The sequence below is a fragment of the Periophthalmus magnuspinnatus genome, chromosome 2 (assembly GCF_009829125.3).
Source record: "Periophthalmus magnuspinnatus isolate fPerMag1 chromosome 2, fPerMag1.2.pri, whole genome shotgun sequence".
Taxonomy (NCBI): domain Eukaryota; kingdom Metazoa; phylum Chordata; class Actinopteri; order Gobiiformes; family Gobiidae; genus Periophthalmus; species Periophthalmus magnuspinnatus.
Window position 1 is genome coordinate 8,351,950 of NC_047127.1, and position 16,916 is coordinate 8,368,865.

Here is a 16,916-nt window from a genome sequence, read left to right on the forward strand (position 1 = left end):
TAATCGTTTAAATTGTAATGTAATGATCCATGGGTGTCACAGATTGTAACTATATATCAGACAAACACAGAATATGTCTTTAAACAAGATTATCAATGGAGTCAAGATTTGAAGCACTCACTCACAAATAGTTTCTCGCCTGTTTAAATCCAGGTATATACTGTAGGTAGGCAGTGTGTAGGCATCATGCAGAAAGCTTTGCAGGAGGAATGTCTTCTTACCTTGCTCTCCATCATTAGATTCAGAGTCTGCCATCGGCCAATCAGAAAAAAAGGGGGGGAGTGAGGAAAGAGGAGTGCACAGCGGGTTAGCGTTAGCATTAGCATGTGTAAGTACAGCTTTGAGCATTAGAGGGCACGTGTGATAAATATACTTTAGTGTTACTATGTATACAACTACTACAATTACAGCTGCATAACAATTACTACTGTTAAAATCAATAAATGCCACTGCTTATTAAACCTGCCCATATCTACTCTTTGTGATATATTATTGTTTTGAACAGAAAAATAATTAAGAATACAATTACTTCTCTTAAAGGAAATGTATGTAAGATTTTGATTTTTAAATGTCATAAACTTGAAAACTTCATATACCTGACTATGTTGTACCTGTGTCTCCAGATACGAGGTAAATGTCCAAATCAAATATATATTTTACTAACAACTGTAATGCTCATTTATTCCATTATTTTAAGTTAATCTTTTAGATCAACAACTGCTACATTATTTACAACAACTAACATCTTCTATCTCATTTACAGCTACTACCACAACTTCTACAACTACTACTTTTACTACAGCCATTCACTTATTTTCAACAACTACAATTAACCATTACCTCTACCTTACTAACTACAACAACAACAACAACAACAACAACTGTGCTGCAGTTTAGTTGTAAAATGCACAGTAAAAGTTGTATGTTTGGCACTGACCTGATCCGCCGTGCCCATGTGGCTTCATTCCAAGGGCAGACAGGGGAGTTTTGGCCAGTCCAGGAGGAGTACGGCCTGGAAAAGACATAAGATCATCATAAGCAGAGAACTCACATAAATGATGACACGCAAATAACATGCAACGATCCTGGAAATGAATGATGTTATGACAAAGGACATTCAGGTAAAAGACCTAAAGTCAACTGTAGACCATGGAAGCAAAAAGGATGTTTTCTTAAAAATGCATATGATTTGAAATCTATGTTGTTTCAGATAGAGGGTTCGCCATCTGCTTGTCTCCATAGAGCTGCTATTGCCAAAGCAATAGCATCTCATGGGATGTTCTATTGTATGGCAATAACATATTTATCTACATGGAGTCAAGCAAGTGACACCAAATTTTAAAAAAAAGTTTTTCTTTCAGCATTTTTAGTATTAAACATAAAACTCCTGTAATAAAGATGGATGCTACATTAAGATCATACTGCAGATCATTTCAGGAAAAGTAATATTATCTCAATATTACCTTTACTATAAACTTCAACATTAAAATGAACATTTGGTTATATACGATTGTTAAGTGATGATGGCACTTCTGGGTCCAGCCGGCAGCACTACAGCTAATTTCTAGCTTTGTTTTTGTTCCTTATTCATCAAATAATTACCCTGCAAAATTTATGTTTAACCACAAATTGTATCAGATATATAAATAATGTCGTAATAATCTAGCGTGTATATCTCACTAACTACTGGGCACAGATAATGCTAGCTTAGCCTAGCCTAGCTTCTTACCTCATATTCATACACTGTCACACTTATAACCCTATTAACATTAAACACCAGTGATCTCTTTTAAACACAAGATGTGTCGCTGCTAAAGGAAAAAAAAGAGGAAATACTTAACATGTTGTCTAAACAACACTTTGTTTTCAATAAGATGATGCACCTTGGACCTGGAATCATCATCATTGATGCTGATGAAAGTATAAAATCTGCACATTACATACATTGCACTCCTGAAAACATTTTTAATACTGCATAGTGCTGCCATTAGGGCCACAGGTGACAGTGAAGCTCACATGCAGATCCATGCACATACACAGAGCTACGTTTTTACAATGAGCACATCCGAACAAGAGAAGGGTGGAGTTTTATATTGCCTTTAGTGGAATTTTGAGATGGGAACCAAAAGTCATGCAAACATTACTAATCCCCAAGAACAGGCAAATCACTCTAATTTTACATAATGCCTTTCGCCCACAGGGATGTGTATTGCAAATGGGCTCCACTAAAGACTTGTTGACATGCATGTACAATCAAAAAAGGATTTCACATTCAAACTCAGTCTCTTCATCAAATGCATGAAATGGGACAAACATGCAGAAGTTGTACCACAGATTTCTCACTGCAACATCAGTGTGGTCTGGTCTACTGTCGCAGAGTGGACTCACAGTCAAAATGGGATATCTATGTTGAAACTGTGCATTTAAGGTATTCACAAACCAACAGAAAAAAATGTGTCATTTTCTCTACTTGTGCTAACTTAAGAAAATAAGAAAATAATTGTATTATATATAAAACTTGGCAGACTAAAAATTAGAAACAAATGGCAATATAAAATGTGAGTGAGATAAAGCACTATCAAAAATGGTCAGTGTATGCTCCATTTGGTTTTCAATTTAAAATAAAAAGATAAAAAGATTTGATTTTCGGTTTAAAAAATACAAAATCCGAAAGAATTTTGGAGCGTGAATTGATTTGGCTTTATGCAAAATCCCAATCCCAAAAGATAACTAGGATTGAGTTTGTGGCTGCGCAGGTGAACCCAACACCGCACGGTTACAGACACTCAGCTGGACACTTCACGGTGGTCGATGGAATTGTCAGGTACAGGCCAGCAAGGACAGAACTAAACCAAGAGGCCCAAAAATCCACCCCAAAAATGTCCAAAAATGCAGAAAAACACAGAAAAAACACACACCCAGAGCTCATCACCTGTCTGTCTGGCTCACAGCAGTCATGTTGTAGGGCCATAGTGGGAGTGCATGAGCTGGGGTAGAAGTGTTTGAAATTATCACCGAATGGCAAAGAGCGCATAGGAACTCATTGGACACGCTCCATCATCCTGTTTTTTCTGCTACAACTCTTCTCCGCTTCATCTCCACCGCAGCAGCAGAACCATCATTCCCTCGAACATATCCACACAAATCCTTCATATTCTCCCTTCGCATCACCAACACTGTGAACTTCAACACTTTACTAGGTCCCAGAGAGGCCATATTTTTTTTGCAACCAGTGATAAACAATTCATACAATCGCACAGTGGAATCTATGGACAAGGACATAAGAATAAAAAAAAACAACATGGTAAAAAGTGAAATAAGTGCAATGAGAATGTCTTAGCTAATACAACAATTGCATCTCCATTATAGTTTATTTAAAAGAAGAGAATTTTTTTGTGTATTTGTCAAATACCTGACCATTGGGTATGTCCTGCCTGAGGGGAGGGGCCTAAACCTCATGCAGGGGATGTTTTACTAAATAAAACGATCTGGGTTGAATTCTGTCCTGTCTGAATGTATGAATAATTTGTGCAAGCCTTTTTTTCAAAATCAAGTCTGAACTTTTAGTATTGTAAATCTGCTACTAAAATCATGGGTAATATCTTTGTATGTCAGACTTAAAACTGGTAGATTCTTGTTAAACAGATTTTTGTTGTAATCACACAATCAGACTTTTACTTAGTAGTCTCGGTGTTGTTCAAATTCAAGAGCAACTTGAGATACGGTGCTTTAGATTCCTCTTCTGGACAGACGGAACAATGCAATTACTTTGAATAAAGCCCTCCTATGCAAAAAGAAAAGATCCTCAAAGTACTTAAGACTTTGCAGAGTTTGTGTACCTCCTAAATGAGCAGATATGGCTCCACACATCATACTCCCCTTGCTCCTGTTTGCAGTTTCCTCCAGTTCGCTCAAGTACGAGTATGTAGAAGTTTCTCGGTATTGGACTAGTGCTCAGCAATATTGCAGGAGCTACTACACTGACCTGGCTACAGTTAGCAGTGCGTATGATGTGAGTCTTCTTCAACAAGCTGCTGACTCTTCCTCAAATAAACAAAGAATAATCTGGTTTGGACTCATAAGAAACACTACAGACTGGAATAAGTGGATGTGGTCCGGAGGAGGAGAAGTAACTTCAACTTTTTGGGATACAGACGAGCCTGCCTCGACAGAAATTTATGGGCTACTTATCGACTACAAGTGGCATGGCGCTTACAATACCCAATTTAAGACCCACTTCCTCTGCTACAAGGTGCATGTAGTGAAGGAGAGAATGGTCTGGGAAGATGCTCTGAAGTTCTGCCGAGGGAATCACCAAGACCTGGCCAGTGTTGCCTCGGAGACAGAGATGATGCTGATGCAAAGTGAACTGCTCAAGCACATATCCACTACTGAACATGTCTGGGTTGGTTTGAGTTTTTTGGCTGACAGATGGATGTGGGTGGACAGACAGCCGCTTGTCTATGACGCCTGGGGACCCAATGAGCAGCCGTGGTGCCCTGCAATGAGGTGTGGGGCTTTGAAGGTGACCGGGACACTTGTGGACAGTCTGGATGTAAAGATGGTCAATGTGGAAAGCATAAGAGAGTGGAATTCAAGGGACTGCAATGAGAAGCTGCATTTTCTTTGCTACTAAAATGTGAAAATGATTTGTAGTGTCATGTTGTGCATGTTTGTTTATTGCTCAATAGCTTAATCTTTTACAGTGAGTAGCAACAATAAATTAAAGATACAATCCATGCACTATACTTAACGTTCATGAATACAATCTCTCAACAATGAAGTCCCAAGAACTATGCCAAACTGCACAATCCGTCAAGCTTCCCGATGCTACATTCGGAGAGTCCTACAGAGCTCCTGAGCTTTGACAAGTCACCCTGGGCATGATCATAACACATTGCTTACACTAGTTCCTCCTCTGACGGTACATTCTCACTGAATGCGAATTGTATGTCAAAGGAAAGTGGCTTACAAGTAAGCCCTATGTAAAGGTGCGTTGATTCGCAAATAAAAGTTCTGCGGCACAAATGAAGCTGATTGGGTGATGTGATTCCCATGTTTTGAGTGAATTGAACACATGGATGAAGCGGATTGAGCAACACGATAGTGCGAATCAAGAGCTGACCTTTATGGAGTGTACAGAGCGATTCTCAAATTCTCAAACTCAAATGTTCTAAGTGGCTCAAAAAATGTAAGCGTCAAACTAAAGGTGTTTGATGGTACTTTTGTGCTTAATTCGTGCTTAAGGGAATGGAGCTTGACACTTAATTGCTTGCATCTGATTGAGGAAGGACACCCAATCGGAATTTCATTAAATCCGGTTGTCCTGGCACTGTATCCTGTTGTTGTGGCATAAGATTTAATTAGAGTAATTCTACATGATGTAGGGTTTAGGTCAGTCCCAGATTTTTATGTCATTATTTTATTCCTTTATTCTAAAGGAAGCATATTATACAAAACAGACTTCTTTTAACCATGTCATCTGGACAACATCTGGACTAGTATTGTATTTTGCTTCATTCATGCTTGTTTGATGAATCTTGTTTAATTTAATTTAATTTCTCAGAATTGTTGTCACTAGTAAAAATCTCCTGTGCGTTTTACATGACAAATATTATGCAAAGTCGATATTGTTGTACCCTCATCAAATACATACCTGGAGTTAAATGTTTGTTGCTTGCGTATTGCCCAGATTGCTGATATCATAGGTAAAAACCCAAACTTCTCCCAGACAGTTTTAAATCCATAAACCATCACTTCACTCTTTCTGCCTTCAAATTGTGCTCACAATGAAAACATAACTCTAACTGTTAGCATAGCATTTACATTGCCCACAGAAACAGAGCTGTAGTTTATGAAGTTTTCCAAATACATCAATATTATTTTAATCTAGAAAATGTGAAATATTTATCTCAAGGTGACCAAAAGCAACTTTAAAAGGGAATAAAAGCCACAAAAATGCAAATGTGTTCTTAAAGTCCATAAATCACTGAAAGATGTGTTCTAAGCATTTCTGTAGTTAAATTCAGCTGCATGTTGTTAAAAAGGTTGTTAACTCTAGTTCTTGTTTATTTATTCAATGGCAATTCTCTATGTTGCCAGTAGATGGTGACCTAATGCCAGATCACAGAGGGAGCACATGTGTAGGAACAAGGGGTTTGTTATCTGAAGATCAGATCATTATTTTAATTACGTTTTAAAACACTAAAGAGCATATTTAAAGGTTAATAACAATATAAATTGTATGTGTCCTTTAACTTTAATGTTTTATGAAACTTTTTTCTAGAAACTGTAGCACTGATTATCTGTCCATGAAGGTTACAACATGTAATATGGGGAAAGAATCGTCTCTGCAAGGATTTGTTAACTACATCTCTGTTTGCAAGTACAATATTTTGGAGGGGGCAATATTTACCACTTGGCAATAAGAAATTTGGAATATTGCAATATAATTTCACATGCACTGCAGCTGATTTTTGTCAGTGGTGAGATAAGACAAATACTATCAATTAAAGCTTTTTTCAACAGCCGCTCAAACAAACCTACCATTGCATAACCCTTTCGCTTCTATGGCAAATGTAAAACAATACACTAAAAGAGGGACAGGTAAGGTTTGTTAGAGGAAGTGTGGAATCCTAATCATACATGATATTGTAAATGTATGTTTCCTAAACAAATTCAACTACTTGCTTTTCCTCTATGCAAAATACCATTACTCCAAGCCACAGAGTGACAAACCATGCATGTCGAATGTCCACTGGAAAAATGTTGGGAAGCATGTAGTGGTGGGAGTGCAGATCGCACCCTTATGCTGCATTCAGACCGGGGCGTCAAAAATTGAACGCCTCTAGTTGGACGCCTTTGAGGACAAACGCTTCCAACGTCCAGGGCGTCCCTTGCGGTCTGCAAGTGCTTTTGCACTGTCAGCACTGTCAGCGTGTCTGGGTTTGTGACTAGCTGGTGCACCCAGCATAATTTAGTTGGTGTCTTTTTACTTTTTCTGGAAAATGACATAGCTAAATCACTGGAGCATAGTTTCTGATTGGTTGACACTGCGCATGAAACGCCAAAAGTTCAGCTATTTCAACTCTTGTATCTGACGTTTGGACATGCGAACAGAGCATCCAACGCATGAATGCTCAAGACGCGCTGCGTCAATGCCAGATTGGCACTGCTCTGACACTTGAAAACGCGCTGCCAAAATGCAGGGCAGCCTACACACATGTCCACCATAGACTTTGCATGTAAACTCGATGCCCCTGATGCCACGGTGTGAACGCACCATTATGCTACTAAAGAGCCACAATAATTACTATCAACATTTGAACATATTATTATATTACTTAACTATATAAGTATATAACTATAAAACTAAACAATTTAAATTTTAAATCGTTGGAATTTTACAACAGAGCATAGAAAAAAAGCATACAAATGCTAAACTTCTCACTTTATTCTTTGAGTAATCCACCCATATGCAAATACTAAAGGTTTGGAGAGTAGAAAAGGCTTTGCAGAGTCTGTGTACTTTGTAACTGAGCAGATATGGCTTCAGACATCATACTCCTCCTGCTTCTTTTTGCAGTTTCCTCCAGTTCAATCAAGTACGTGTATGTAGAAAATTCTCTTTATTGGGATGGTGCTCAGAAATTCTGCAGGAACAACTACGCTGACCTGGCCCCTGTTAGCGGTGTGTATGACATGCGTCTTCCTCAACAAACTGCCGAGAAGTCTTCAATTCCATCAATAAAAAACTGGTTTGGACCCATGAGGAACACTACAGACTAGAATAAATGGATGTGGTCTGGAGGAGGAGAGATGACCAACTCCTATGGCTTTTGGGATGTTACACAGCCTGGGTCAACAGAATTATATGGTTTGTTATACAAATATAAATGGCATGATGCTCATTATGATAATGCAAGAACCCACTTCCTCTGCTACAAGGTGCATGTAGTGAAGGAGAGAATGGTCTGGGAAGATGCTCTGAAGTTCTGCCGAGGGAATCACCAAGACCTGGCCAGTGTTGCCTCGGAGACAGAGATGATGCTGATGCAAAGTGAACTGCTCAAGCACGTCTCAAGTACTGAATATGTCTGGGTTGGTTTGAGATTTTTGGCTGACAGATGGATGTGGGTGGACAGACAGCCGCTTGTCTATGACGCCTGGGGACCCAATGAGCAGCCGTGGTGAGGTGTGGGGCTTTAAAGGTGACCGGGACACTTGTGGAGAGTCTGGATGTAAAGATGGTCAATGTGGGAAGCATCAGAGAGTGGAATACAAGGGACTGCAATGAGAAGCTGCATTTTCTTTGCTACTAATATAGAAAACAGGATAATCTTTTGGCAGTGTGCCATAAATTAGAATTTGAGCATTTGTTAAATGTATCCTCCTAGTCGTAAATTAATAAATGCATCCCAAATCTTGTGAAACTGTCATAATTCTTACAGCTATACTGAAATATGCTGCCTGGAATCCAGAAGAACACTTCTTTATTAAGATGTGAAGCTGGTCACCATTGAAGTTCCCTGTGTTCAAATGTGCGTGATTGACAGGTGGATTAGCCAATCAGGGACATGCATGGTCCATCCATAATGGAAAAATATAAAGGGGAAAAAAATCACAGGTGGCTGAAAAACATCGCGGATTTCTGCAGAATCAATAAGCAAAGCACTAAACTCTGTTAATCTGAGGTGAGATGAATTTGGTTTTATTTGTGAATGATAGGTGACCTTCCTTTAATATGCTTCACTGAAAAAAAATAATAAAAAAAATCTGATAGCTTGAGACAAAACGAAGGGTGCGGATGTCCAGACTGATATCAATCTGTATAAAAAATATAGAGAGATATTCTGGATTTGCCAGGAAAGAAATATGTTATTGTACTAACAAAAGTTTCTTTAAAGTCAAATGACTGAGAGCTTTAGATAGATTTGCATATTTAGTAACATCAAATTCCTTCCTTTCTGGGATTTCCTGTTTGGTGCCTGATTTACTTACACAGGCAGGAAGATAAGCCTGAATAACATTAATGAGAACCTACATACCGGCAAAAGCCACAATGAAATAGTTCAAGAGTGCAAAGAATGGCTCAAAATAAGATGCACCACAATGACACCCTATATTACACAAAATGGATTCTTGTGAGCTTTAATCCATGTTATAATGTTGTTGCCTCATCAAAAACATGTGTTTCAGTCATTCTTTATCATTAGTCTGTCTACATCTCCAATATTCAAAATGCTCTATTCCACCTTGTGATGTCATGTAGTGGTAGTTTTCAAGTTAACAGCTCCTTTTGTTTTTAGTTAAGTGGACATTGGCAATTCCAGGGCTGAAATTATCCAAATTAATCTAGTGAAGGTGTGTGGACACATGGCATCACAAGGTGGAACAGAGTGTTTTCTGTTTCAAAGAATTCAGCCTAAATTTGTAGGGTTTGTGTGATATGTATGAGTGAAACAAAATACAACTCTGGCTATGTTTTTGATAAGGAAACAACATTATAACAGATCGGAAAATATGAGCCCCTTTAAAAAGCACTGAGCGCCTAAATTAATAAATGAAAATGGATGAGGTCTGTGATTGCTGGCCCAGTGCAGTTGAAGTAAAAAACAGAAATGAGAATGGAAGAGATTAAAGTTTTTTAAGCATTGTCCAGTTAGGAGGAAGTACAGCAAGAAAATGACACCCAACATATTTTATCCCTGGGTGCTACACGCTATAAAACAATGACCGTGTTTGAGAGCAGTAGGGAGGCCAAAAGTATCAAAAAATCAGACACTAATCGATACTAAAACTATTATGGAAACTATAGCTACTCATTTGAGCAGAAATTAACCTTCCCTAAATAGGCTTTCCTGAATAGATTTCACATAAAATCACACAGAACAGTAAAGGTGTTAAATGTAGTGATAAGTATTGATAAAATAAGTTGCAGATTTGTGTGCATTGTATTAAATGTATATATAATTTTTGGCTCAGTGAAGGTGCTAAAATAACCCCTAATATCATATGAAAAGCACTTTTTACTTTTCAGCCCAGTTAAAAAAAATGTTGTGGAGTAAAGAGTATCTGTAATTTCTCCTGCTGTCAAATTTTGTGAAGTAATTGTAAAAAGTATCCACTGCAAAATTAACTTAAGTACAGGTACCTAAAATTTGTACTTAAGGACTGTACTTTTATTTCGTACTTTGTTTCTTTCCACCACTGGATGAGATCATGCCAATTATAATTCAGCAGAGTTAATGGTCCTTGTTATGACAACACACTGGCGCCATGTAAATAGCTTAGGCTGGGTATAGAAAATTACTTCTCTATGTAAAGTATCACTATATTACTTTATATAAACCAGAGTTGATGGAGATTTTTATCATTTTGGAGCTACTGCATTTCACGTCACTGCATTTGCACATGGTCATTTTGCAGTCAAAGCTCAGTTCTTCTTCCTTGTAAGGGCGCTGTTTACTACGTATTAACAGCTTATGCAAAAATAATAGTTAATGCAACGCGTGAGTGTCACACCCATCGGCCAGTTCATTTCGTTCATCTGCGGTGCAATGTCTTCTCCTGGGCTAGTATCACTCTGCATTCTACTATTGGTGGCTAGAGCATCAATATTTGGCAAATATGTCTACATTCAGCAAAAGATGACTTGGGCAGACGCTCAGAGATACTGTCAGAATCATCACACAGAATTGGCTACCGTTAGCATTCAAGAGGACATCAGCTTGGCTCAACAAATCATCGGCACGGCTGGGGAGTCCGTATGGATCGGCCTACAGAGGAATTCAACTAACAACATCAAGTGGGAATGGTCCGGAGGTGGGGCAGTGACAGGAAACTTTTGGGGAGCGAACCAACCGGATATCTTGAAACAAAAATACGGCGTGATTAGGAACTCTTTTTGGTATGATGAATTTGAGACAGATCTCTACAAGTTCTTATGCTCTTCTGTCAAAGTAGTACGGCTGCCGATGCAATGGGAAGACGCTATAGATTACTGCAAGAAGAACTACCGGGAAATGGCTAGCGTCACATCCCAGGCAGAGATGATGCTGATCCAAAAAGAACTTCGCAAAGGAGTCTTCACTGACGATGTGTGGATTGGAATGCATTTTTTGGCTGGACAGTGGGTGTGGGTGAACAGAAGGCAGGTGATGTATGAAAGTTGGGGTGTGAAAGGGAAGCCCACATGCCCAATGGAAAAGGTACAATGTGCAGCTTTGTCAACACTGGAACTTAAATTATCGATGGCCACGGCATATGGAACAGATAGCCAACAGCTGTACATAAAGGAGTGGAATGCGTGTGACTGCGCAAAACCATTGTATTTCATTTGCTACTAGCTAGGTTGTAGGCAGGGATAGGGAGTACTCAACTGCATGAACTAAGTTACATTTACTCATTTACTTGACTGATTTAGACTGCTGCCCCTGCGATCCCACTCCAGATAAGTGAAAGAAAATGGATGGATAGCATTTATTTGAGTAACTTTTTAAACATATTGTACTTTTCAGAGTACTTTTCTGGCAGCATAGTTTTAGTATGTTTTTTTTTTTAAATAACTGAATCTTACTGGAATAAAACATTTGGTTACCTTCACATGGTCTTGTAGCTTTATGTTCACAAAATAAAATTATTTGAATTTAGTTTTTGTGTCTCATTTTTGTGTCTATCCTTTGAAAACACCATATTTTGTGCATTATGTAATGTTTTGACCTTCCAGTTACATTAAGTTCAAATTATAAATCAGATGTTATGTCCCAACAGTTACGCTTATGTAAGTAATAGTTTTCTCAAATACTTTTTTGCCTTACTTTTTCTTGGATCACTTCTTTATACTTCTACTTGAGTAATATTGTTTTGAAGTAACGTTAGTTTTACTTGAGTATCGTTTTTGGCTTCCTACTTCTGCTACCAAATACATTTTAATAAAAGTGTACACTAAGAGTAATGGAAGACATGCTTATTTATTCAAGTCAGGGGTGTCCAAACTTTTTGCAAAGAGGGCCAGATTTGGTGAGATGAAAATGTGTGGGGGCCGACGATTTGGTTTTGATCATTCTTTGAATCATTGATACTAAATGCAAATTAACCATTTAATTATTTTTTACTTTTTACTGCAAATGGCTTTCACCTTTCAAAAACAAAATGAATGATACACAGATTATAAATATGAAAAAGTGAACATTAAAACTGTGGTTTATTGTGGTCACAATAAAATGAATTCACTGAGATTTTAAAATTTATTCACCTCAGAAGGCTAACAAATAACTTGCCTGCACTAATGTGAAAGGTGAAACTGAGATCTGGATTGTAGTAAATAGGCCAGGTCTGGCTCAAAAACAGTGGTTTTGATGCGCAAAATATCACGCAGGTGAGAGTCCGTTAACCCTAATCCTAACTGACTGAGAATTAATTTACACTTAAACTTTTAAATGTGCCATATTTAAAGAGGGGGTACTATGGGGTATTAACTGCTAACAAAACATATTTAGATCACTACGTTGCCTTTAACTTTTTACTCTTACTTGAGTATAATTTTTGCTTACTCTACACACTGTAGGTCACTAGTTACAATAAATAAATGTGCAAGGTAGAGAACATGAATGTTTGTGATTCAATTAAAAAGAATAAACTTGCTTCTAAATTACATTGCTTTTTGCATCATTACAAGAATCATCAGAGATGGCATCACAAGGACAAGGGGTGGCACGAGATCTTGTGGCATGATCGTATCCCATCCCTAATGTACATAATATGCAAACACAAGAGCATTTAAACTTCCCATACCCAATGCAAAAACTGTGTATTGTATTCAAAGTATATACAATACTCATGTATATACTTTCTATAATTGTTTACATTGTAGATTCTCACAGAAGGCATCAAAACTATGAATGGACACATATGAAATGTAGTTAACAAAAATAAACTCAAAATAACTTTGCTTTGCTTTGATCACTGCTTTGTACCTGGTGAAAATCATCTCAAGAGACTTCATCAAGAAGCTCATTGAGAGACCAAGGGGTTGCAGCACTTTCGCAAATCTTTATATTTGAAGCATTGTGCTGTAAAATTTTACAGTATGTAAAAATACATCTAGATTGACCTTAAGCAAATTGTTGGAGCCTGTAGGTTTTATTGCACATGTCATCCTCCATCTCAGGCCACTGGCCTGGTCTGCACAACTTGGCAACCTATCAGCGAGGAGAAAGACACAAGTCTCCTCCAACAACTCACCAGTAACACTAAACGTACGTGTTTTGGACTCCTGTGGAACTATATCAACATCTATCAAAAGGGATGGATGTGATCCTTGGTGAGGAGAACCAACAGTGAAGAAGATTTTGGGTTTCTCGTCAATTATAAGAGGCATGATTCCCCACGAACCCTCGTAAAATCCCTAAACATTACATGAGTGTTCACGTGTGGATTAGGTGGCATTTCTTAGATGGGCACTGGTAGTGGGTGGATGGATAGGTTCTTGAGTATGAAGCCTGGAGTCTTTCAACAACTTATAACATGGTATAAACACATAGTAATGAAAGATCGACATAATTAATTGCAGTAATTATAATTATAGTAAACGTGACAGGCCTATCTAACGCAGCCAACAAAAATTTGGTACCTCACAACACCACAGTGCAGTTTGCAAGAGATAATGATTGGTTTAAAGAAGACAGTGGGCGTATGGCGGTGTCTGTGAAAACAAGGGTCGATTGGCAATGTGGCTTCTTGAAAATAAGTGATTAAATATTGCATGCACAAGTCCAACATTTACCCTCAGGAGGGTAAATGGTGAAGGGAAACAACTATAAAATGATTAAAAGCTCTAAAAAGTAGATCTTTACGTAAGAGGTCTGCTTTAAACAAAACATTATGCAAAACACGTAAACTTAAACTCAACTGGTGGCCCTAGATGAGCAGAAGTCATGGCTATCAAGTGTCCAAACCTCCAATTGCTCCTGCTCCTGGTTGTTTTTCCTGCTACAGCAAGGAAATATGTGCAGGTGCCTTTACAGCAAACCTGGAGTGGTGCTCAACTATTATGCAAGACAAGCTACACTGACCTGGCACCTGTGAGCAATGACTATGACCGAGGCCTTCTAAACACCCCTCGAAGCTGGTTTGGACTCATGAGGAACTCCACGGACCGAACTAAGTGGCAGTGGTCTGGAGGTGCAGCTGTTACTAAGTTCTTCTGGGGACCTAATGAACCCAATGGTCAAGACAATGGAGAAGATGTGGCAATGATGGACAATAATGGATGGTATGATGTTGGAGCCAGTAGATTATATCCTTTCATCTGCTACAAAGTCCATGCCATAAGGAAGAGGATGACCTGGTATGATGCTCTCCGATACTGCAGACAGAACCACGGGGATCTGGCAAGTGTGGCATCAGAGACAGAGATGATGCTGATCAAACATGAACTAAGCAAAGAATTATCCACCCAAAATGTCTGGACTGGGCTGCAGTATTTGGTCGATAGCTGGCAGTGGATGGACGGACAACCCTTCAGTTATGAATCCTGGGGCCCGGATCCAAAGCCCACTTGCCCGGATATTCACTGGGCATGTGGAGCTCTACGGGTGGAGGGACAAAGCCAAGACTCATTAACAAAAGTACAGGGAGTAGTGGGGTGGAATGCTCTTTACTGTAACCAGAGCCTACATTTTCTTTGCTACTAACTAGTGTTGTCACGATACTAAAATTTCAAACTCAATTTTGGTACTAAGGAATAGTCTCGATACTCAAGGTCTAAGCACAGGAACAATTATGCCTACATAATTGTTCGCTGTCTAGCGAAGTGATCATGTCTATCACTGATTTTTAAAATTTATTTTAGGCTTCTTGTTATTACAAATGTTATAAATCCACCAGTAGTCATGATAGAGTTAACAGTAAAGACTGTATGATTGTTTCATTGAGGTTGCTGTCATCATGCTTTTGTATATTTATGAAAAATTGATGTGAGGGAGCATGAATGATGTAGGCTTCATGTAAGGCAGACTTTTGGATAGAATTGTACTGCTAACCGTAACATGGGTTCAAATAGGGCCGGGGAAAGATTGCTAGATTACTCAAACATGTATAGATGACATATAAAACCTCTTCAGGAATGTTTTTGATGAAGGAACGATATAACATGATCTAAAGGTCCAAAAAGTTAATCTTACATAATACCCCCTTTTTAAAGTACACATATAGACAAAACAAACATTGGACAAAGAATAATATTCAGATAAAACCTCTGTGTATAGCATGAATTCACATGGTGATATTGCAGTGATAATCTCTACTTCCCACTTAAGGTCTTCAGTTGTATTTTTGAGCCATGTTTGATCCTTCAGTCCCATTAATGATGGCGCCACTTTGTAAAATGAATAAAATGTAACCCAGAAAGTTTTGATTATGCTTGTACTTTCGCTCAATCTGCTTTTCTATAATGTTCTAACTGTTTCAAATATGCAAACAAATATTGTCTTAAATATGACGCAGTTAAAAAGAGTAATTGAAGTTTAATTAATTTTCAAAAAATTGGTCAAGTACATCTGAGCAGTGTCTTTCGATACCTCCTGTGGACTGGACTTGGAGAATAATCTCATATAAACCCTTGCAAGCAAATTTAGAGGAAACTCCATGTAAGCCTACAGCCTGGCAATTTCCATTTTTCAAGTGAGAGTGTCATCAAGGACGGAAGATGAAAATTAGGGCCTTTACGTTACAATGCATTCTATCCTTGTCAAAGTTGGTGCTACAGGCTAACAAAACAGTTGAATAAATAAACATGTCTTTCATTACTCTTAGTCTAAACCTTTGTTAAAATGTATTTAGTAGTAGAAATGGGTAGAGTAGCCAAAAATTGTAATCAAGCAAAAGTAACGTTACTTAAAAATATTACTCAAGTAGAATTACAAAGTAGGGGTCCAAGAAATTAATTAGGTAAGAGTAAAAAAGTATTTGGGGAAAGTACTACTTGAGTAAGCTTTAATTAAAGAGTAACATCTGAAAACATGAAATAATGCACAAAATCTGGTATTATTTCCAAAGGATACACACATATTAGAAAAACAAAATCATATCTGAAGGAGCAGCGCAAGAAACACAAATGTTCAAATCATTTCATATTGCCAATGAAAAGCACAATTTCTTTAAAAAGTTACACAAATAAATGTAACTAAGTAAATGTAATGGAGTACCACCCACCTCTGTTTGGTAGTAACTGTATAGTAAGGAGCTGTATAATGATAAGCTTTCCAATGGGGACAACAAAGTGTATCTTAACAAACAAACAAAAAAACTTTTCATTGATTATGGTACATATTTGAATGTACTTAATGTCGGAAGTTGCTTAACCATAAAGTCAAATTGTTTTGCTTAAGCAAAACCATTCACATGCAAACATAAGATTAGGGCCATACTAGATAACCACGAATGTCCTCTTGACTTCAGTAGTTTGTCTTCCTCCAAAGGACAAACATGGGTCCGTATTTGACACTGCTGCTACTGCTCATGGTGGTTACTATGGGTAGAGCTGGGAAGTATGTCTATATACGATCAAGGTTGAACTGGTTTGACGCTCAGAGATACTGCCGGACTTACCACACTGACCTGGCTCCTATCAACAGTTTTTATGACATAAGCCTAATTCGGAAGCTTAATCCGGACATCGGGGCGCTCAGCTGGATTGGACTAGAGAACACAACCAGGAGCAGCACTAGGTGGATGTGGTCTGGAGGACAGGAAATGCTTTTGACAAAGGGTTTCTGGGCACCAGGGGAACCCAATGACTGGTCTAATGGGGAGGATCACGTAGCAATCAGACATGATTATTATAATTATTTATGGGTTGATGCACCACAATATTTTGGACTTGCATTCCTTTGCTACAAGGTACATGCCATAAG

General features: G+C 38.2%; 1 protein-coding gene across 2 annotated transcripts in view; it reads right to left on the reverse strand.

The window, feature by feature from the left end:
- The window catches only part of tns1a (tensin 1a), a 152,325-nt gene that overhangs the window by 10,395 nt on the left and 125,014 nt on the right, over positions 1-16,916 (reverse strand). For both annotated transcript variants that reach the window (XM_055228378.1, XM_055228383.1), the window contains one exon: positions 938-1,012. In XM_055228378.1, the coding sequence (XP_055084353.1) occupies positions 938-1,012 (75 nt within the window). The remainder of the gene's footprint in view (positions 1-937; positions 1,013-16,916) is intronic.